Source organism: Vombatus ursinus, unplaced genomic scaffold (assembly GCF_900497805.2).
Source record: "Vombatus ursinus unplaced genomic scaffold, bare-nosed wombat genome assembly UNPS02014945.1, whole genome shotgun sequence".
Lineage (NCBI taxonomy): Eukaryota > Metazoa > Chordata > Mammalia > Diprotodontia > Vombatidae > Vombatus > Vombatus ursinus.
Genome location: NW_020954723.1, coordinates 1,250,066 through 1,273,629, shown reverse-complemented (window position 1 = coordinate 1,273,629; position 23,564 = coordinate 1,250,066). Strand labels below are relative to the sequence as shown.

At 36.5% G+C, this 23,564-nt stretch overlaps 1 protein-coding gene across 7 annotated transcripts in view; it reads left to right on the top strand.

The window, feature by feature from the left end:
• Positions 1-23,564, top strand: part of LOC114030082 (signal-induced proliferation-associated 1-like protein 1) — a 375,977-nt gene that overhangs the window by 235,583 nt on the left and 116,830 nt on the right. For all 7 annotated transcript variants that reach the window (XM_027844744.1, XM_027844745.1, XM_027844746.1 and 4 more), the window contains one exon: positions 13,253-13,427. In XM_027844744.1, coding sequence (XP_027700545.1) covers positions 13,253-13,427 — 175 coding nt within the window. The remainder of the gene's footprint in view (positions 1-13,252; positions 13,428-23,564) is intronic.

The window sequence follows — 23,564 nt, the reverse complement described above, 5'->3', positions numbered from 1 at the left end:
GCATTTTTAGCCTTCTTATTTTAATGAATGCTTTACATTAGTTAAACTAATGTAAATAATGGTGATAATTCATGTCTGTTTCTATTCTTTTAACCATTTTATATTTCTCTGTGATGTTTTATATTTTTCATATCTAGTGCCTCCTCACTCAGAAAAGATTCATGATATTATAGGTATGAGATTTCTATGTAGTATACAATCCTTTGACCTCTTTGCTTTCTTAATCCAGGCATGAATTCCAACTACATTTTCACAATCTTCCTATGTTTATCTTTGCAAAGGAGTCATTTAGTAATTTTGTGGGTGTGTATGTGTATGCATACTTACATATATTTAAATATAATTTTGAAAGTGTTAACCAAGATTTTTTTTAGAATTTTTTATCTTTATATCCTGTTACACTTCTTTCCATATGAACTAAAATTATATTCATGGTTGTCCTTTTTCAGATACTCACAATTAACACTATTTTAGTTAAGGTGATATTTATAAGATAGTCTAGAAACTTTGTGACCTCTGCCCCCTTTCCTGTCACTCTCACCCATCCACTGTAGAAGTAGAAAGAGGACATGTAGCACTGGCGATTTTTTGCATTTTTCTTTGTTTCAGAGGTTACCATGGCCAAAGAATTTAACGCATAGTGGTAGGCTTGCCAATCTTGACTTGTTGAGCTTTTCCGTACTTAGCTAGGTAAGACCTCAGAAAGTAGATGCAGTCTAACACTGGGACTATACTTAAAACCATTTTAGCATGGGGGTTGAGGAGGTGGGGATTTGTTAGACATTGTATTCTTCTGATATAGCCTTCTAAAATTCAGTCATCCACATACCAGAACAAGACTTTGGAATGCTCCATTTATGGAAAATAGTAAATTAGAATTGATAAATAATGCCAAAGACAAATTTGTCAATAATTCCATCTAGCATGATATGTTTTCATTGGAATACAAGGATTTTTTTTCACTTGTAAGTTTTCCATGATGGAAGAAATACCCTGCATTTGTTTGTTACTTGGTTACATAAAAACTCATCTAAATTCAATTGTATAATCAGTAGGGATTTGTCTTACATAATATTTCATCTCTTCCAGTTTAAAAACGTCAAAAAATCCAGTTTTGAAAAATCAATTCTTTGCCTGCCTCCTTTGGCAGTTCTTATTTTTAAATCTAATTATGGTGATCCTGGCTTTATTGTGGGTAGTGCATAAAAGAGTAGCAACATTTAAAAAAAATTCAAATGTTGGTGCTTTTAAAAAAAGGGGAAATCTCTCTGTTATTGAATATCATTTTGTGAACAATTGGATAGTTGGCTATACTAATACCACTTCTTTTATGTATAGTTTTACGTATGTATAGTGTCACAATTAAATATAAAGTCATAAAACAATATCTGAAACATAGCAAGTGCTTAATAGATGTTTGCTGAAATAGAAATAGACAACATAAGAAAGCAACCAAAGTTTTAGTGAAACCTTTCAATATGAACCAGCAATATAAAATGGTAGTCCAAAAATTAGTATGTTCTTAGACTTCACCATTAGCATTTTGTCCAGAATCACAAAGATTATAATACCATTCTAATTTTGTTGTTGTTCAGTTGTTTAATCATGTCTGACTTTTTGTGAACATATTTGGGATTTTCTTGGCAAAGAATGGTTTGCTATTTCCTTCTCCAGCTCATTTGACAGGTGAAGAAACAGAAGCAGACAGGGTTGAGTGACTTGCTCACAGTCACATGGCTAGTAGGTGTCTGAGGCTGGATTTGAACTTAGGAAGATGAGTCTTCCTGACTCCAGGCTCAGTGCTCTATTTACTGCGCCACCTCACTGCCCAACCACTCTGTTTAGACCAATTCAACTTAATAAGTGTTCATTAAGTACTTTCTCCATTCCAGGAATTGTGCTACCTACAGGGAATGCAAAAACAAAATCAGAAAAGTCCCTGCATTCAAGGAATTTATATTCTATTGAATGGGTCTCAGTTTTTCATCTCAGATTATTATATTAGATTCTAAGCATTACATAAGAGAATATATATTGAAAAACTGGAGCACAGCCAAAGGAAGAGTGGCAGGATGTTATAGATACTTGAAATCTTGCCATATGAAGATCATGCACATGTTTAGCTGGGGGGAAAGAGGACTGTGGGAGGGTGCATTATTGTCTTCAGATCTTTAGGGAATATCATAAATTCCAACAGCTCTTTATCATTTCCAGAGTCAAATATAAGATCCTCTGTTTGGCATTCAAACCTTTTCATAACCTGGCCCCCTCCTTTGGTTGCAGTCTTCGTCTTTCCTCATCTCCATTTTTCCTACCTCTCTGATCCAGTGACATTAGCCTCCTTGCCACCTATTTAATTTTCAACATCAGATGACAAGGCTGTCACTAGCTGCATGATTTCAGAATGAAACAAGGCCCATGGCTTCAAAGCTGTATTCTTTCCCATTCTACTAGACTAGTCATTAATGAAACAGAAGGAAAGCAGAATTCCTAAGCAGTAGTACACTGAACTGGATGACCTGATTCAAGGACAGAAAAGTTTTATGTTATGGGATAAACAAATGCTTTGAAAAGTAATGGAACAGCCTCAGACAATGAGGTATAGAAGCTTAGCTTGCGCAAAATTGGGAAAGCTCATTTTTTAAAATGCCACACACCCCCCTTTTTTTTCTTTGTACTTTCCTCTGTTGTCCCAGAGGTTAAATCAAGCCAACATAGACCAGTATTGCCTCCTAGTAAGAAAGCAGCCAAAACATTTAGCAACATTTCCTTACTATCAAGTCATGATAAAGGTAGGGTTCAGTATAGATTGGGGAAAAAGAGTTCCAGATGATGAATCTAAAAAATGTGCAGTCCTAACTTTGATAGACTTAGCTCTTCTCAGCAATGCAAGGATCTAAGACATCTACAAAAGTCTTATGATGGATAATGCTATCCACATCTAAAGAACGAACTTTGGAGTTTGAATGCAGATCGAAGCATACTGTTTGCTTTTTTTTTCTCCTGTTTTGTTTCTTTTTTCTTGTGGTTCTTCCTATTGGTTCTAATTCTTCCTTACAGCATGACTAATGTGAAAATGCGTTAAATGTGAATGTATATGTAGAGCCTATATCAGATTGCATACCCTCCTTGGGGAGGGAGGTGGGCACAGAAGGCGAGAAAATTTAAAACTCAAAAGCTTATGGAAGTGAATGTTGAAAACTAAAAATAAATTAATAAAATTCAGAGAAAAAAATGTTCAGTCCTAGAGCAGAATAGACTATAGAGATAGGCATATGTGTATGTGTGTGTATGTGCATATGCATGCACGAGTACACTGAGAGGAAAGCAAGAACTGCCTTTTATCTTAAGGTTGATACTAGTTAGGGACTTATCTATGGGTATCTTTAGGGGGGTTGAAGCATCTTTCTAGGCTCAAGATTTTGTGCGCTCCCTGGTCTTTCTAATTACTTGTTTCTGTTTTCTGGAATAGCCATGTCTTAGAGTGAAATGGAGAGGGGTTCTACTTCATTGGCAGAGTTTGCCACGGATACACCCTCTCTAGCCTGTCATCTTTCATAGTCCAGCCTCAACTTTTCCAGCTTTACTTCATATTATCTCCCTTCATTCAGTCTGTGTTTTTCCTAATTGAGCTGCTTTCCATTCCCCAATAGGGGATCATTATAGGTATTTCTTGAGTCCATGTTTTCACAGGGACCCATCCCCCCATGGAGGCCAAGTATCCTGAATTTCCGTAACTGTGTATATCATATCCCTTCAATAACACATGAGGGCGGGGGCTGGTTTTCATTTTGTCTTTGCAACTCTACATTTTAACTTGGGGTCAAGTAGATTCTTAATAAATACTTATTATTGGATGCTTAAAATGCAACTTTTTCTTCACCTCTGCCTACTAAAATTCTTCTTACCCTTTAAGTCTCAGTTCGAATATTATGCCTTCCACAAAGCCTTCCCTCTTCCCCCTTAGTTAACTATATTCCCCTTTTTCCATGTCAGACCTTTTTTTTCTGTATCTCTCTCTTGCCCCCATCATACTCTACCTTGTATGAAGAGACTTTTTTGTGCATATTTCATCTTCCTATAATGTCCTTGGGGGCCAGAATTGGACATTTTTCAGTGTTGTATTCCTAGTGTCTCCATAAGTGTTTTGGATAAAGAAGGTGCTGAGCAGAAGAAAACCTGTGAGAAGCAACAGCGCTGCGTGTGCCAGTATGTGTGAAAGAGGTTTAGATGGAAGGAGGGGCAAGTTAAAATGGACGGTGGAGGAACCAAAAGGGAAAGTAATCGTGGCTGCTTTTAAAATATCAGTAAATTTCATTAAACTTTTATTTTCTCAACTAAAATATAAATAAATTGAATTGATAAATATTTAAAGTAGAACTTATCAAATTTTGAAAAAGGAAATGAGTTAAAATATCATCATATAGGCAGGGATGATTTGTATCCAATTTTGTTGTGTAGAATAGTTTGTCAGAATATAAAATAAAATTTTTAAAATTTTGGAGGTCATAATTAAATGATGACACTGTGCTTAGAATGTGAAAAAGAAACTCTAAGGATTGCTTTACTAGGTTAGCTTTCACCAAAGGCTTTCTTTGATGCCTCATTTGGCATGGAGGGCACTCTTATTTTGGAATTCTGTGCCAATGGAATTCAAGATCTAGAAGTTCTTATTAACTTGGAAAGCCTAGAAGTATTGACCCAATGATGGATGTGTTTGTGACCAAAATATTATACATGATGTGATAGATTTTTTTTTTTTTGGCTACGGCAACAAATGAAAATCATTTACTAAAGTGCAGAAGGTTGTGCTTTGCATTAGTGGAGAGAGTAAAAGTTAGACTATACCATTATGCCAGATTATATCAATGAAGTCAGAGACTTTTTCAAGTTTTAAGGCACATTGGAATATTTCCATAGTCTTTTCAAAAGAGGACTTTGTTCCTAACAGTAACATATAAGGAACACATGATTGGTTTCCCTTATATTACCAACTCATAAAGGGTTAAGTGTATAGTCATTATAATTTGCCTTTAGTTAGAAATTATAGATCCTGTCATCTGTGGATTTGTCGAATTTTTTCTATATTTTTTACTTCCTTTTGGAGTAATGTGTTTTATTTAAAATTTTAACATTTTTTGAATTTTAAAATAATGAAATTTTCAGTTTAAAATAATATTTCTCTTTATTTTTCCTAAATGTGCCTCTTTAAGATTCAATAGGCACCCCTATTATAATGTCTGTGTTCAGCCTACCCTATGTGTATTGACCCTTGTCACATCCTTTCTCAGCTTTTGAATCCTAATTTCTAGATTGAAGAATCCTGACGCTTTTAATCCATGTTTATATAGCAGCCATCTTCATCTCCTTGATTATTTTACATAGATTAGAAACATAATTGGAAGGGATCTTAGAAATTATATAGTCATAGATTTAGAGCTGAAAGTTACCTGAAAGGATCATCTGTCCAACCCTTTTAGGCTTCTTTTTTTTTTTCCTTTGCTAGGCAATGGGGTTAAGTGACTTGCCCAGGGTCACACAGCTAGTACGTGTTATGTGTCTGAGGCCAGATTTGAACTCAGGTCCTCCGGAATCCAGGACCAGTGCTCTATCCACTGCGCCACCTAACTGCCCCCTGTCCAACCTTTTTATTTTACTGATAAAGAAAGTAGGGCTCAGAGAAATTATATGACTTGCCCAAGAACACACAGGCGTTAAGGAGCCTGGTTGTGATTAGAAGTGAGGCCCTCTAACTCTAAGTACTATGCTTTTAAAGTATAACCCAGCTTTTAAAAAAAATTCATTTTTTTCCCATTACATGTAAAAACATTTTTTAATTTTAATTTTGAGTGCAGTGCTTTTAAACTATACCCCAGATTTTTAATATTTTATTTTTTCCTCAATTACATGTAAAAATCTTAGTAACATTCATTTTTAAAAATTTTGAGTTCCAAATTCCCTCCTCCCTCTCTAAGTCAGTATGTGTGTGTGTATGTATATATATTTATATATGCCCCAGATTTTCTACTTGAGAAGAGTAACAAGTTGTCTTATATCTTCTTTTCCCTATTTCTTTTTTTTCTGTAGCAAACCTGTGATTCAGTGATATAAGAAACTGAGTCAGGGGGAAATGATGAGGGGGGGCAAGGAGGAAGAGCTACATTCTACTAGCATTCTATAATGTATAACCTTGGAGAACTTCCTGGGACCCCTGAAAGGTTAATTGACTTGCCCAGGATCGCCATCTCCAGTATGTGTCAAAAGCAGAACTTGATGCTGACACTCATCTGTCATACTGTCATACTACCTTTGCGTTATTTTGTTTCAAATGTGCTTCCTGATAACACATAACATTTTTCTGGGAAGAGTCAATACTGACTTCTTATTCCCTTTCCTGGAACATAATTGGCCCTTCAGAGCCCATTTGAATGTACCCTGTATGCTAAGATTGTGCTAGGCACTGTGGTGAGCGCACATCCTTTATATGTATATCTTTGGAGTTAGCACAGCATTTGTAATTGGAGGGCTTGAGTTTTACTCCTGCTACTACTTTTATAATCTTATACAAATTACTAAAGCCTGACCTCAAGATTCACCTTAATACTGTGTATGTTAGAGATTTACTTTAAGAAATTCAGACACAATTCTTTTATTTTTCCACTTGAACAAGGAAATTTGGAAGAAGATGCCATTAAATGATCCTGAATTTGGAATATTTCCTTTGGGTCATGCCAAAGATTGAAAAAAAATGTATTTTTAAAAATATTAGTTTACAGACATCTAAGTCAAATTTCTTCTGTTGCAATGTCCCTCTCTCCCTCAAATATATCTTCTATTAAAAGCAACTACAGTTTTTCTAGGTACTTCTGCTCAGGATAAATTGCCTAATAGACATATTTTTCCTCATGACACTGAAATTGTTCAAGTCACCTTGTCACTTCCTTTGCAGGGTAATTCATCTAGAAAAATTAGTTAAGGGAGCTGTCATACGTGTAAGGAGCACAACAACATGAAATACTGTCACTAAAATACTGATGTTTCTGTTTTATTTTAATTTCACCATTTGTGTGTATATGTTTTAAAAATTATGTGAAATAGAAAAATTCTCTCAAAAATAAATAAAAATCAAATAGAGGGAAACTAGAGTCAGTCAACAGTCATCAAGCATTTATTAAGCACCTGCTGTGTGCCAGACACTGCTGTTCTCTGGAAATTATTAAGGCAAAATGACAGACCGGCCAATAGAATTCCAGTCCTGTGAGCTAAAAGTCTCAACATAATTACACTGTTAGGCTAGCCACAGCCTGGATAGGCTTTTCAACATTAATTCATTTTGGTGTTTCTTCCCTGCCTCTCTGTTGGCCACTCTGGTATACCATTCAGTCTAAGAGGGAAGCAGCCAGCCTCTCTTTTTCTGGTTTTTGTACTTAAGGTACCAGGAAGCTATATCAGTAGTCAGTTAAGTTTGAGAATGGTTTCGGTTCTTTTTAAGGAAAAATTAACCCAACCTGCATAGGGTAGGGCTATGTGGAAGTAGCCCAGCCTATGTGGCTGGGCCATAGGAGATATGGTTTTTGTCATAAATACTTACTGTTGTACATATGTGCCATTGCATCTCCCGTTTTTGTGTGTCTGTGTGTGTGCTGTCTCTCATGCCTGGTGTGCTCTTCCCTTGCCTTTACCACATTGAGCCTCTAGCTAATGTCAAGGCTCAGTGTAGGTACCACCTCTTTCAAGATGTCTTTTCCTGATTCCTCTGAGCTGATAGTGCTTCCACCTACCGCAGATCACTGTGTATTTGTTTTGTTTGTATCTTGCATGTAGCTTTATAGAAACTTGTTCCGTTCCCTGTAATGTAACAGAAGCTCCCTCAGAGCAAGAATTGTGGCATTTTTGTATTTATATCTTCCTAGTACATAGTAGGTGTTTGACAATTGGTTGATTAAATGATAATCCTCAGATCTGATTGAATAAAGTTAGGTGGTTTCATATATCAGGAGATATTTTATGATAAACACAGCAGAATTACTGTTGCTGCATGTCAGTTACATGACTGAAGATATCAGCTACTGAAGATCGTAAAGCCTGCCTATTCCCATCTCTTTTTTTAATCAAAGATATCCTTGATATGTGTGTAGATCATTTGCATAAAAAACTGATAGAATTTTACTTAATAGTATTTTATATTTTCCAATTACATGTAAAGATAATTTTCAACATTCATTATTGTAATCTTTTGAGATCCAAGTTTTTCTCCCTCGCTTCCCTTCCCAAGGCAGCACGCAATCTGATATAGGTTATACATGTATATTGATAGAACTTTAAAAAGCAGACTTGTGGCTCTAGAATGATTGAGGTCCTTCCTGTCATTTTTTTTTTGTACATCAGTTATTTTTTCCTATCTTCCCTTCTTTTAGATATCTTGAAAAACATTCTTTTCATTCTTTCAAAACTGGATGACCTCCATTCTGGAGATCTATATGTATTTGATATTGTCTAGCTGGACTTCTGATCTTTAGTCTTAAACTGGCTATGCCTCGTCCTGCTGGTCATCTCCACTCTGCAAAAGCAAGTGTTTGCTAGCACAGGCAGGTTCAGAGCCTGTTTGAACTTCTCATTGTGGTGATTGCTTTCCTTGGATTAAGCTTCTGTAGGAAATGGTGATTTATCTTTACTTTTATACATTTTCCTTCTTTTCCAGCATCAGTAGCTTGTTTGGAGAAGACAGTGGGAGGTTGCATGCTCCGTTGCTTTCTTGCCTTTATCCTTTTTTTTTTCTAATTTTGTTTTTAAACCTTGTTCCATTGAAATGATAACCCTAATATATAGATAACTAATTTGTAAAGGATCCCCCAAGTCAGTAACTACTTGAGTAAGTACATCAGTAATAGTTACTTTCTTTTTCTTTTTCTTTTCTTTTTCTTTTTTTTTTTTTTTTAAATAGTTACTTTCTGTTTAAGATGTGAACAACATTGGTTTTGTGGTCATTGTTAGTTACATCCATTGCTTTCTGACTCTCTTCTTGAAAAAGGCATTCATATTTCTCAGTAGATAAGTGGTGAAGGGATTGGAATGAAAGTTTTCAATAGAAGATCTGCTAGATGTAAATGACCACATGAAAACATTCTCCAAAACACAAATCATATGAAAATGGAAATGAGAATAAATAGGGTTTCGCCTGCATGAAGCTTAGCAAAGATGACAACTAATTTTATAGATTTAGTGTTAAATAAATAAAATCGCCAGGAGTTGAAGTCAGGTACTTTATAGAGCTATACAAAAGGATGGAAAAGGGAATGGAGCTTCTAGACCTCAAATTACATTATGAAATCATCAAAACTTTTTACTATTTATTAAAAAATAGAAAAGAAGGTCAGTGAAGCATACTAGGTATGCAAAAATAAGTGGTTGAACTTAATAAATAGTGCAGTGTTCAATAAACTGATGAATATAAACTAGTTGAGGAAGAGTTCTATATTTGAACTAATTTTCAAGCATAGAAGACAGCCGTTGCAAAGACATGGTTGGTGGTGGTTGTCCTTTGTTCTCAAAGAGGACCAAAATGACACCATTATGTTAGAGTGAAGTTACAGGGCATCCAACTGACCAATATGAGCTTAGAAGACTCTACCACAGGTCAGTTACAAATAGTCTATGTGAACTCTTGGAGTAGATTCTCTTAATTTACAAATCTCATGTTTCTTTTTAGTTACTTCAGTTCTGCTTTGCTCATAGAGCATAACACCTTGTCTGATGAGGGCATGCCATGCTGGGTGGTCCTATGCCAGTGTCTCCCATGTCACATAGTCAACTCCAAAGTTCTTAAGAGAGACCTTGAGAGTGTCCTTGTATCATTTCTTTTGAGCACCATGTGAACACTTGTCCTATGTGAGTTCTCTATAAAATAGGAATGCCGTGAAGGTAGTATAGGTTTTGCAGTCAGAACTAATCTAGTTGACAAGCTTATATGCCCAGCAAAAGGAGTGAATGACAGACTCATGACAATGTGAGTGCCACTTGCAAAGACGTGGAAATAGAAAATGGAGTGCTGTTTGTGAGGAACTTTCAGCCAGTTTGGCTAAATCATAGAGTTTAGGAGTAGGGCATAAAAGTACAGTGAACCTGGAAAGATAGGTTAGGTTCAGATTGTGAAAGACTTTTAAAAAGTCACATTGAGGAGTCCGTATTTTATCCTAGAGGCAATAGGAAGCCACTGAATTTTATAGAGGAGGGGAGTGACGTGCTCATATGTGTGCTTAAGGAAAATATCTGTGGGAGCAGTGTGGGAAATGAACTGAAGTGGAGAGGCTTGAGTCAGGGAGACCAATTAGGCGGCTATTGTAATAATATAGATGAGAGATAATGAGACCTTGAACTCAGGTGGTAACATGTGAATGGAGAAAAGGGATCAAATTTAGGAAATGTTATGGAGGTAGAAACAGCAAGACTTGGCAACCGGTGTTTGTAGTGAGGGAGGGTAAGGAGTCAAGGGTAATGCTGAGGTTACAAACCTGAGAAACTGGAAAAACAGGGGTGCCTTGGACACTACTGGAAATTTGGAAGAAGGAAAGGTTTGGTGAGAAAGACAAAAAGTCTGTTTTGGACATGTAGGATTTGAAATGCCTATGGGACCTTAATTTGAAATTTCTAATATGCAGCTGGTGATGTGGGACTAGAGCTTCAGGGGAGACCAGTAAGTGATATAAAAATCTGAAAATTAGCTGTATAGAGTTATAATTAAACCCATGGGAGCTAAGGAGATCACCAAAAAACAGTGTATAGAAAGGGAAGAGAAGAGGGCCCAGAAGATAGCCTTATGGAAGACCCACAGTCAGTAGGCATGATATGGATGATAAACCAGCAAAGAAGATTGAGGAAGAGGGGTTATTTGGGTTGGATGAGTACCAGAAGATTAATGTCACAAAAACCCAGAAAGAAGAAAATATCCAAGAGGGGAGGGGGTGGACAGCAATGCCAAATTCAGTCAATAAATCAAGAAGAATGAGAACTGAGCAAAAGACCTTCAGATTTGGCAAGTGAGACCTCTGATAACTTTGGAGAGAGCAGTTTCATTTGAGTTTTAAGGACAGAAGCCAGATTTCAGAGGGTTGAGAATGAGTGAGAGGAGAAGAAATGGAGCCAGTGTATGAGGACAGCTGTTTCTAGGATTTTGGCTGAAGTGATATCTAAGGGGATGATAAGGTCTAATAAAGGGTGTATTTTAAGGAAGAGGGAAGACTTGAGCATGCGTGAAGGCAATATAGAAGGTACCAGTAGATAGGGAGAGGTTGAAAATTAAGGAGAGAGGAAATAATTGGAGTTGGAATTTGCTGGAGACTACAGGAGGAGATGAGAGGAAGAGTACAAGTAGAGATTTGGCCTTGTTAAGAAAAAGGGGAACTTCACTGCCAGAGATTGGGGAAAAGGAGAAGAATGGAGGAGTGATATCAAGAAGAGAAGGAAAATAAGAAAGCTCTATAAAGTAAAAGGTCAAGTCTTCAGAGAAAGAAGAGAGAGGAAGAAGTACAGGAGGCTTCAGAGAGGAAAATCTGTGGAAAGTGAGATGGGGAATCAATTAGGGAGGAATAAAAGAGTTGTCTCCAAGGTATAGAAATAATTAACAAAAATGTACATTGCCTAGTGGATAAGTGGTTAAAGGATATGACACAGCTGCATGAAAGATTGCTGCAGGTCCTTAATAAGAGAAATACGAATCAAAACAATTTTGGAATTTCACCTCACTTTGAACAGATTGGCAAAATTACGAAAGATGGAAAGAATGTTACAGGTGCTATGGGAAGGTAGGAACACTAATATATTGTGGGTAGAACTGTAAATAGGTTCTGTGATTTTGGAAAGTAATAAGAATTGCTTCCCCCCCCGCCCCACACACACAAAAGACTAATGTTCACATTGAATGATCCAGAGTTCCTTCTTCTAGTCATATATAGCAAGGAATAGAAATAGGTATATCAAGAAATAGAATGGTCCTATGTGTGCCACAATATTAATTTCAGTGCTTCTTTCAGTTGCAAACAACTAGAAATTAATGGTTATCCATCAGTTGGATAGTGGTTAAACAAATTGTGATAGTGAATTTCACGGACTGTTATTGTGCTTTAAGTAACAATTAATATGAAGAATGCAGAGAAACATGGGAAGACAGATGAAATGAAAAGGACAATAAAACAAAGCCAAACACTAGATAATTACACTGACCAGTCTTGACCCCAGAGAATAGTTGAGAAAATATATCTTACCCTATTCCTTCAAAAGTAGGGGACTGTGGTTGTTGATGAATATTGTACATATTGTCAGAGAAGGTTAATTTGTTGGTTTTCCTGAACTGGTTTTTTTTTTTTTCCCTTTTTAAATCTTTGTTACAAAGGAAGACTTAGCTGGGTAGGGAAAGGAGGAGTTATTTTTGGAAATGAATGATGTAAAAACAAAAGGCTTTGATAAAAAGCAGCACAGGTTAAAATTAGATGCTTAATTTTTTTAAAATGCTTGTTCTTTGACAAGTAATTATTTTATTTAAAAACTTCATCTGGCAATTGACCTTTGGGGGAAATAGGACTCAATCATTTGTGCTGATATTAAGCAGCATATTGGTGCCCCAACAATTTCATCATTGAATATGTGGGAAAGTGAATCCTTTTGTATTTCGAAAGTGGAAAGGAGCTGGTGAAATTGTTAGGAATGAATATTTCCTTTCATTTCAAGGTTCCTTTTTGCAAAATGGGCTTTACTTTTGAAAATCTACCATCTCTCCCACCATCACCCCGCTCCACCCAAAATCCTTATGGAGAGAACACACACACACACACACACACACACACACACACACACACACCCCCTTCTGTTATAAACCTGCTTTGTATAACTGTTCTTTGTTGATGCTTGCCTGTAAACCATTAGCTGGAATCTCCCTAAAGTGCCAACATCTATTCTAGTGATGCATACTTTTGACATCCAGACAGTTTTAATTTCTTTTTCTAGTCATTTCTGTAATACATGAAGACAACTACTGATACATTTGAAATTCATAGCCCCAGTAAATAAGACCTGTGCTACCTTTATTGGGTGCGAAAATTGAAAAACAATGTGGAAGTACTCAGAAAAAAAAGACATATTTTGTCAGCTATTTATTTTCTAGGCATTTTTTCCTAAGGAACTGGTTAAGTAAAAATAACAAATGGAATAGAATGGGCCCTGCATTTATTGAAATGCTTGGTGTTACCTGTTTTCGCAGTTAAGCTATCAGTTGAAAGTGGGAATCATGTATTGTAAATCTGGACAGAGCACCGAAGAAGAGATGTACAACAACGAGTCGGCGGGTCCTGCGTTTGAGGAATTCCTCCAGCTCTTAGGAGAACGAGTTCGTCTCAAGGGATTCGAGAAGTATCGTGCTCAACTTGATACCAAAAGTAAGAGATGGTCTGATTTCATAAGCATTAAGTGCATACTGTATATAAAGCGTAATGGAAGCCCTTGAGGAGGGAGGAGGCACAAAATTTAGATAATATATGGTACCCAGCTTTCACACATAATTAATTCTATTACATAATATACAGAATGCATATAAAAGAAGTATAAACAAAAATGTGAGATGCAGGGGTATTGAGAGAGAAAGGTCGTTACTAACTGTTGATCCTTGGAAGAGGAAGTCAAATTTGAGATTGGTTTTACTTTTAAAAATTTTCCCTTTAAATGTTTAAAAGAAATTTGAAAGAGAAGTGAGAGAGGGCTTTATGGGCCTATGAAATGATTTAGCAAATGCATGGAAGCGGGAGAATGCAGGTCAGTAGTACAATTTTACTGGAGTATAAAATATGTGAATGGAATAACATTAGGGGATGCTTAAAGTGTGGGGAGTCCCCAGATTGTGGAGGACCCTGAGTGACAAATGAGTTTGAATTGTATTCTCTAAGTAATAAAGAACCGTTAAATAGTACTCAGTAGAAAAATTACATGGCAAAATATGCGTAAAGGTTCCCTACAGTTTTATAGTCTAACTAAAATATGCTTAAGCCACCCTTCTATGATTATTTATGTGTATTTTATTGTGTAAACATACTAATTGGATTTACCACTTAGATCAGGAAATGCTAGGGGTCAGAGGGTGAAGAGCAACATCAGTTAGGGAATGGAATTTCCTCAACTCTTAAAAGACCTGAGGTGTCATCTAGTTCAGCATTTACTTAAAAAACAAAATGTTAATATGCCTGTGGTTGTCAAAAGCAGGTTAACAGGTTTTACTGAATATTCAATGGACAGCTGTGCATGGATCAGCAGTAGAAATGTACATGAAATAATGTGATTGGTTGTGGTTGGTTGAATTTTTAACCTTTAATTTCTCAGTCCTGGTGTTTGCCTATGTAGTCAACTTTTACATTATTTTTTCTATTTACTTCTTTATATTGAATTTTTTTCTTCAGCTTTTTCTTCTCGAAATTATCACCAAAGAATTAGAGAATTTTAGAAGAGGTAGGTACTACAGTGGCCATCTATTCTGACCGTTCACAAGAATGTTACCTCATCACGTCTGACAAATGGTCACCCAGTTTCTTCTGGAAAACCTCCACTGAGGGGAAAACTGTTGTCTTGTTAGGTAGTACATTTGTGGACTTCATAATTGTTAGGAAGTTTTTCCTGACGTCAAGCCTAAATTTACCTCCTTGGTGCACTTCCAACCACTGTTCCTTACTTTTTCCTTTAAGGCCAAGCTGAACAAATCTAATCTCTCTTCCATAGTTTAGGCCTTCTAATATTTGAAGAAAGCTACCATGCATGCCACAGCCAAGTCTCATCTTCTTCCGGTTATGCATCCTCAGTTCCTCCAATCTGTTCTCACAGGACATGGATGCAGTGCCCTTTGTTATCCTGATTTTCTTCTTCTGGGTCTTCTCTACCTTGTCAATGTCTTTTGTAAACTCTGACATCCAGAACTAAGTACGATCCTCTATACATGGTCTTAATATAGGACAGAGTATAGAGGGACCATCAACTCTTTATTCCTTATTCCTCTTGATACATCCCAAGATCAAATTAGTATTTTTTTTTTCAGTGCAGTTACTCTCTCTAATATCAACCTTTGTGGATCTAAATAAGTAGTTTTCTCTCCTTTCCATCCTCTTTATTTTAAAGTCCTTTTGATGGAACTTCTAAGGTACCTCTGAATACCTTCTTACTAGCCTTGGTTTGGTGCATGCTTATCAATATCCAGCAGTCTGTCATCTCTGTAGTTTAAACTGGATGAAAAATCCATTTCCCATTCTCAAACACTATCTTCTTAAGTTGTTCATTTCTCAGATCAGTTTTCTCTTCTGCATCTCTTGACTCCAGGGAGCTGCAGTAAGAAAACAACCTGTGCCCCTGTAGCCCTCAGTCTTTTGTCCATGACGCTGCAATCTTTGGCAAAAAGTCTAGTTTTCTTCTTCCACTATCCTATGAGGCCACGTTTGTCCCTAGACACGAGTAGAAGCCATCAGTTGTTGTCCATCTCACCTCTGCTTCAATGAAAACAATTCTTGCAGTTGTATTTCTGAATTTGCCAAGTAAGTGTATTGATTCAAAAATGGGGGCCATAAGGTCATTTTTCGACTGGTTGCTCTATAAAGCAAATGTGCACAGTCTTGCCTAAAAAAGGAACGAATGAGGATAAGTAGGTAGACGTGGTATATTTACTGCTACTGTCCATCCTCTTGCAGTCAACTTTTCAGTCTAATTATAAAATATTCGAGCTAAAGGCCTTTGACCTGCCTTTCTTTGAATGAGTCTTTGGAAGAGCCCATCCGCATTGCAGTCAAGAGTTATCTCACAGGCTTACTGTACAGGAAATTAAATAAGGACGAGTCATGAAAACAGAAAAGCATTCATAAACTCCACTGCGGGAAAGAATTTCCTGTTGCCATGGTTCTGTTGCCGACTAGCTAACCACATGCAAGAGAGTCTATTAAAAAACATAAATAGCCTAGCGTCTTCTCTGTGACTGTAAGGTCTCATTTGTACTTTATTTGTAGGTGATAAAGAATTATAAATTCTTATATACCTAAAAATGTCTTTCTACCTATGTAAGTTATAACATTTGTCTTACGTTAATTACTGCCATATTTTCCAAGTTTTCCCTCATTAGTACAAGATCATCACTCATGATAAGAATGCCTTGTGAGCATATTGAGAACTATAAGGAAAAAGGAGTCTAAATGCTTATTTATCTAAGTAATTAGTGAATTGGTATGTATGTATCTGCATGCATACACACATATAGTCATATAGCCATTTCTGATTATTTAAGGTACTTGGAGAATTCGGTTGAATCCACCAAACTTTAGCCACTTATATTGTGTGCTAGGTATATTTCAAGTGTTGGAATACAAAGACAATATTGAATTCATCCCAATCTTCAGGAAGCTTCCATTCTACTGTATCTGTACAAAATGGGGGTGGGAAGACAGAGAAAGATTTCAGTAAAGAGAATGCTAATAACTAAGAAAATTAGCAAATCAAGCTAGTAAAAATTATTTAAGTGTTTACTCTGGCTTAGGCATTGTGTTAGACCCTGATACAAATATACATATGAGACATTCCTTCATTCTCAAAGAATTTACATTTTACTGGAAAGTAGTGACATACTTGAGCTGCACTTTGAAAAAAAGCTAGGGTTTTTCCAAGCAGAGAGGAAGAGGAGGAGGGAATTCATTTCAGACATGGGGCATCATTTGTGTTAAAGTATAGTTTGGATAAAATGTCACGCTTAGAAAAAGAAAGTTCATACCCCTCTTTCCCCCATGGAGGGAGGTAATAAGAAGTAAGATTGTAAAGGTAGATAGAAGCCTTCTTGTGGAAGGCTGCAGCCTAAGGCTTTTATATTTTATCCTAGAAACGATAGGGGGCCACTGAAGATTTGTGAGGGGTGAGTGATAATATGTTTTTGTGATTAACAATTTATTATCTAAATGATTTGGCACAGAAAATGCCAAATTTGTTGGCAAAATACATGACATTCCTCTAAGAACCTAAAAAACTGAGTTAGACACATTATTGCATCTAAAGTAGGAGGGAGAAGAGAATGCAGAATTACCTTAATTGAATGAGGGTGACTTAGTCATACCTATGCTTTAGGTAAATCACTTTGGCAACTATGTAGAGGATAGATTGGAGTGAAGAGAAAGCATAAGGCAGGGAGACTAATTAAAATACTATTGCAATAATGATGAGGGTCAGATGTCATTCCTTCTTACCAGATTCTCCAAGAGTAGGTTTCTAGACAGTGAATGATTTAGCAACTCACCTTTGAGTTAAGATTTCTTACCATTTTAGGGATGAGTTAGAGTTTCACATTATTTCCCCTCCCATTTTGGAGTATCACTTTGCTTTAAGCTGAAGAAGTTGGAAAGACTTTGTAATCAAATCACTTGGGTAGCCTAAAGTATGAAATCCTGTAACTGTTTGCTATCCCTTTCACCCTAGACCTGACATGTTGCTTTAAAGGCATCAAATGAAAAAGAATTGTCATTTAGGCATGTATGAAAAACCAAAGACCAGCCTTCCAGATAACCCCAGAGTCAGAGAATACAGCCTCTGGATGGAGCCAAACACACAGTGAATCTGGCATCAATATAATATGTTCTGAAATAATCAGAAATTAACTGTTTGCTTTTAAATAAATCTATTTAGACTCCAAATAATTTCATTTCAATTTAAGAAAAGCTCATTTTCAAAAGGTTTTTTAAGAGTTGACCAAGCCTTTAAATTTTGTCAAGCAGTCAGCTTCTCTGAATTTTATCTTGATCAATAAAGGTGTGTTTTGACAAAGTGTTTGCCATGATGATATGGAAATGAGCTAATTGATTTTTATGTTGCTTGGACAAAGTACTCTTTCTTTTAATAAAATCATTTATATATACATAGGTTAAAAAAATCCATTCATACTCAATTTTTTGGAACAAAACATAACTACACTTGCATTCTGTGGCCTTAAACACATAAAATTTCTACTTGGTATATTAAAGAAAGAGTATATAAAAATAGTGAGAGATCTATTGTGATGGTTAATTTGTTAAACTTTTATATCTTTTCATGTTCTGTATTGACCTGCTTACTCTACATATGTTGGAAATTTCAAGTCGTTCGGTTTGTGAGAAATCCATGTGACTTAAAATTAGTGATAGGTGTTACCTAATAGAATAATATATATATGCGTGTGTGTGTGTGTGTGTGTGTGTATGTATAAAATTTTGCAGTCTGATTTTAAAAATTTTAGTTTTGCACAGTTTATTAAAATAAATATAAATTGTTATCTCAGATAGCCCAACAACTGCAGAGAATGCTAGGAAGCAGTGACAAAATATAGGCTTAGACCAGCATTGTATAGCAAATACCACAATAAGTTCTAAATGGATAAGCAACCTAACTATAAAAAGTGACATCAGTTTTTAAAAATAGATGGTGGTTCCTTTCACTATTATGGCTAGGGAGAGGATTCTTAACCAGAGAAGGGATAAAGGTTATCATTTTACAGTAGACAATTTGGATTATGTGACAGTGGAAAACTTTTGCACAAATAAAACTAATGCAGCCAGGAGAGAATGGGAACTGTGGAATAAGGGAAACGTTTGCATCTCTGATAAAGGTCTGATAATCATGATATAACAGAATTTCAGAGTTGAAACGGAACTCAATAATTATCTAGTCCAGCCTTATAAGCAAGAGGAATCCTCACTATAATATTTTTGGCAAGTGCTTATCTTCCCTTTGCTTGAAGATCTCCAGTGAAGGGTAAGCTGCCACCCAGTGAAGCAGCATGTTCTACTTTGGGGTAGCAAAAAAATATCGGGGAGCTCTTCCCTGACGTCAAGCCTAGATTTGCCTTTTTACTATTTCACAGATCATAGATGATGAAAAATACGTAGCCAGAAGAGTACCCTTAGCCTAAGCTCAGTGTGGTTCACATAGATCATGAATTTAATGCTGTAAGGGAGCTTAGTAGTCCACTAGTCCAACCCCCTTATTTTACAGATAAGGAACCTGAGGCCTCAATAGGCAAAATGACCTGCCCAAGTTTATACAGGTTGCAAGTGGCAGAGCCAGGATTTGAACCCAGAATCTTTGTTTCCAAATACGTTACTCTTTCCATTGTACCACAGTGCCCTCCTATGCTGTATTCCATACGTATTTCAAAGTCAATATATGGCCAAAACAGAAGTTATTATCTTTCCCACCAAACCCTATCCTCTTCCCAACTTTCCTGTTACCATTAAAGCTACTTCCAAGGCTTTTGCAAAGTTGGTGTCATCCTTGACTTCTCACTCTCATCCCATGTATCTGATTTGTTGTCAAATCTTATTGTTCCTATCTTCATATCATCTCCTATTTATGACCCCTTCTTTCTATTCACATAGCTGGTACAGGCCCTCATCACCTTTCACCTGTACAATTGCAATAACCTTCTGGTTGATCTCCCTTCCTTAAGCCTTTCCCCTATTATAATCCATTGACCCTTCATTTTTCTAGTGATTTTTCCTAAAGCATAGATCTAACCGTTCCTTCCCCTTTCCTCACTTAATGAACTCCAGTAGCTCCTGTCACTTCTAGGATCAAATACAAGTTCTCTGTTTGGTATTTAAAACCTTTCACAATGTGGCCTCCCCATACTTTCCCAATCTTCTTACACTTCCCTTTATATACTTTAAGATCTGGATATGTTGGCTTATTAGTTGTTTGTCATACATGACACTTATCTCCCAACTCCATGATTTGGCCTTGACTAATTCGGCTCAAATTCTGCCTTTCTCAAACCTGTATTTGTTCTCTTTGCTGGTAGGATCTTCCACTGAGATTATTTTCCATCTATTCTGTACATATCTCGTATGTACTTTATTTGTGATTATAGATGCCTTCCCCACTAGAATGTGAGCTTCTTGAGGTTAACGGCAGTGTTTTTGCCTTTATATTCCTAGTGCTTTGCAAAATTTCCTGGCACTTAGTAAAAAATTAATAAATACTTGTTTACTGACTATACTTCTTTTAACACAATCCAAGATTGCCCCTTCACAGTGAAGAACATAAGAGTAGTTGCAATTTACTAAAACCTCTGATCTTTTTTTAGACAAACTGCTTTTTTAGAGTTATGGGACGTTTTAAGTTGTTATCTGCTTTGCCATTGGTCCTGCCTTGCTATTCATTTATTAATCTTTCAGATGACATTTATTAACCTTCTGTTTAGTACAGATTGGCCTGCTAGGTGGTTGGACTTTCACCGTTTCTAGGAAAGTTCTCTTTTTGATTTTCTCAGTACATGGGATAAAAATATTGAAGCTGTCCTGATGAGGTAGGCATGATTGATATGTTACTGATTATATTGAATTTTTAATAATTAAAAAAATTATTGAACCATTCCTTCTCTTCCCTGGAATAATATTTCTTAAAATTATACTTTCCATTCTCTGATATACTGATAGAAGCATTCCAAGCAAAAGAAAAGAAAAGAGAAGAAAAAAAAACCCTTACATGTGCCTCGTGTATTTTACTTGAATAGCTCTGCCATATAGAGATTTTTCAACAGTTTAGTGTTTTATTTCCCTTTCTTCCTGGTCATTTATAGGACAGAGTGACCTCTGAATAACTTTTACCTCCCTCATTTAAGAATAAATACAAAAACACAATTTCCATCTAATAGGGTAATATTCAAAAGCGGTACACCACTAGTATGTTAAGCTGTGTTCTTGATTCCTTATTTGAGAAATTTATTTCCTAAAGTTTATCAGCACATAGGAAAGTGTCTCTTTGCAAAGTGCCTTTACAAGCTTTGTTTATTAACTTGTCAGAAATTATCTAAGCTACATGTAATATGCGTGTTCCCAAATGTTTCAAGAGTGCTATGGAAGACAAATGAGATGCATGATCTAAGAAGGGATGTAAGATGTTCCATTTTAAAAAATAAAAGTTATAACTTAATATAGAACATGATATAAATATGGATGTTTTAAAGAGAAGTTTCTTAATTTCTTGAGAAAATTAGCTTTTTACAGGAATCTATTGGCCTTTTCTTATTCCTCATTCTTCTTTACCTCTCTGGTGTTTGAAATTGTCAAACACCGCTTCCTGTTTTCATGACACTGATGTCTCGGGGTTCTTCTACCTGTCCGACTGCTCTTTCTCAGTCTCCTTTTATGATCACATTTGTGATCATTCTACCTGCAGGTGTCCCTCGAGACTCTGTTCTGGGCCCTCTTCTCTTTTGCCTCTCTGTTATCCCACTGATGAGATGATCCCCTCAGTCTCCTGGGTTCATGACTATGCAGATGTTTCCCAGTTCTCTATATTCAGCCCTAATGTCTCTCTGGAGCTCTAGTCGTGCATTTGGATTGCCCTTTGGACATCTCAAATTGGATGTCCCATTATCATCTCAAGTTCAACATGACCAAAACAGAGTTCATCTTCTCCCCCAAACCTCACCTCTTTCCATCTTTCTTAATACTGTTGACTAGATCACCATACTCCAAGTAACTCAAACTTGAAAATTCATCATTCTTCACATGAGGTTTTATCATTTATTCCTCATTCTCTCTCACACAGCTATATGCAGTGTTTGCCAAGTCCTCTTCATTCAACCTTCACACCATCCCTTAATGCAATTCCTCATTACTTCACACTTAAACTACTACATTAGCCTTCCAGTTGGTTTCCCTGCCTCAAATCCTTCCCCTCTACAAGCCATTCTCCTTTCTGCTGCTGAAGTATTTTTCTAAAGCCCATGTCAACTCCCTTCTCAGTATACTCCAGAGACTCCAGGATCAAATATAAAATTCTCTGTTTGGCTTTTACTGTCCTTCCTCATCTGTACCTCCTGGCATTCTGGAAGTCTCAGGTAAAATACTGTCTTCTTCAATTTCCTTAATGCTAATGCCTTCCCTTTACTGATTATATCCAATTTATCATGCATATATCTTGTTTGTAAATACTTCCCTATGTGTTGCCCCCAATTAGAGTGTGAGCTTCTTGATGGCAGGGACTTTTTATCTTTCTTTGTCTGCCTATGGTTAGTGCAATACATTACACATACAAGGCACTTAATAAATTCTGGTGTTGACTTGATATTCATCCCACATATCCAGTAAGTTGTTAAATCTTTTCATTTCTGCCCTCACAACATCTCTCATATATGCCCATTTTCCTCCCATTCACATATCCATCACCATAGTACAGGTCCCCATCACCTCTAATTTGAACAGAAACAGTCACTTTTTTCCTGATCTCCCTGTATCAAGTCTTGTTGCTCTAATCTAGTCAGCTTGAACTGTTTTGCTTTCCGTTTTTTTATGTTCTATGTTTGTGAGTACTTTAATAAACTTAACTATAAGGTTTTTCTTTTGTTTTGCTTTACTTTAAGTGTAACTCTTGTCAAAGGTGATATAAGTGGCCTAATTACATTTTTAGTGATTTTTCCATTGTCATAGTTAAGAAGTGGGGAACCTTGGCCTCACAGAACAAATGGGATTCGTTCTGTGAAGTTTGGATTCAGTCAAAGGGCCGCGCTCGAAGAGCTCGAGGGCCACATGTGGCCTCGAGGCTGCAGGTTCCCCACTTCTGTCTTAGCTGATAATCCACACCCAGGAAGCCTAGGAAAAGGTGTATTTCTTCCTTGCTTTGGAAATAAAGACACACTCCAGTGAGTCAACCTCATCTGTAGAGATCGTTGGTCATTTACAGTCATGATCAAACAGGACAACTAGATTTGGCTGCTCCCTCAGCACTGAATGGTTTCCAGTATGGGATATCTAGTGTTCTCATCGTGGCTTTGCATTTTCTAGTTTGTTTTTCAGTATAATCTTCTTTGGCTACTGCAGAAAGGGGAAAGTAGGTGTCCTTAACCTGCTGTCAATGAAAATTTTCATTTTGAGTGTGTGTGTGTATGTGTGTGTGTGTGTGTGTGTGTGTGTGTGTGTGTGTAATCAAATTGTATTTCACTTGATTTCCTTTATCATTCCTTTTTCACTTATTTCCTTTATAATCCTTTGTATTTTATGCATTAAAAACATTCCGAGAAGGGGTCCATAAGCTTCACCTAGCTTCCAAAGAGTTTATGACCCAACACAGGTTAAGAACTACTGATCTAAGGTTTTTCTGGTCTGTCAGTTCCTTCATCATATTAGGCACATTTGACTTAATTAGATTAGGCAGCTTCTCTTTCTCTTTGCTGCACCTGCCAAAACTGGCTTCACAACAGTTTGTCTAGGGAACAAGAATCCACATATTCTCTCTCTCCGAGAGAGTCCCATTTATCAACATCAGGTTTAAGTATGATGACTACTAATTCTGATGTTCTTTCTGTATGCTATCCAGCAGGGATGGTTCCCCACCCAAGTCATTACTTCCTACTTGTTCAAAACACTCAGTTTCTCAAGAATTGTCACATGACCAAATTGCAACTCAATGAGATTTTTCCTCTTACCTTTGTCTATTACTAATCCCACCTGGGATAGAAGTTTGGGAAAAGGAGGAACAGAAATCATTAATATTGTGTTTTCAGTTGATTTGTTCATTTCTCTGCTGATGGATTT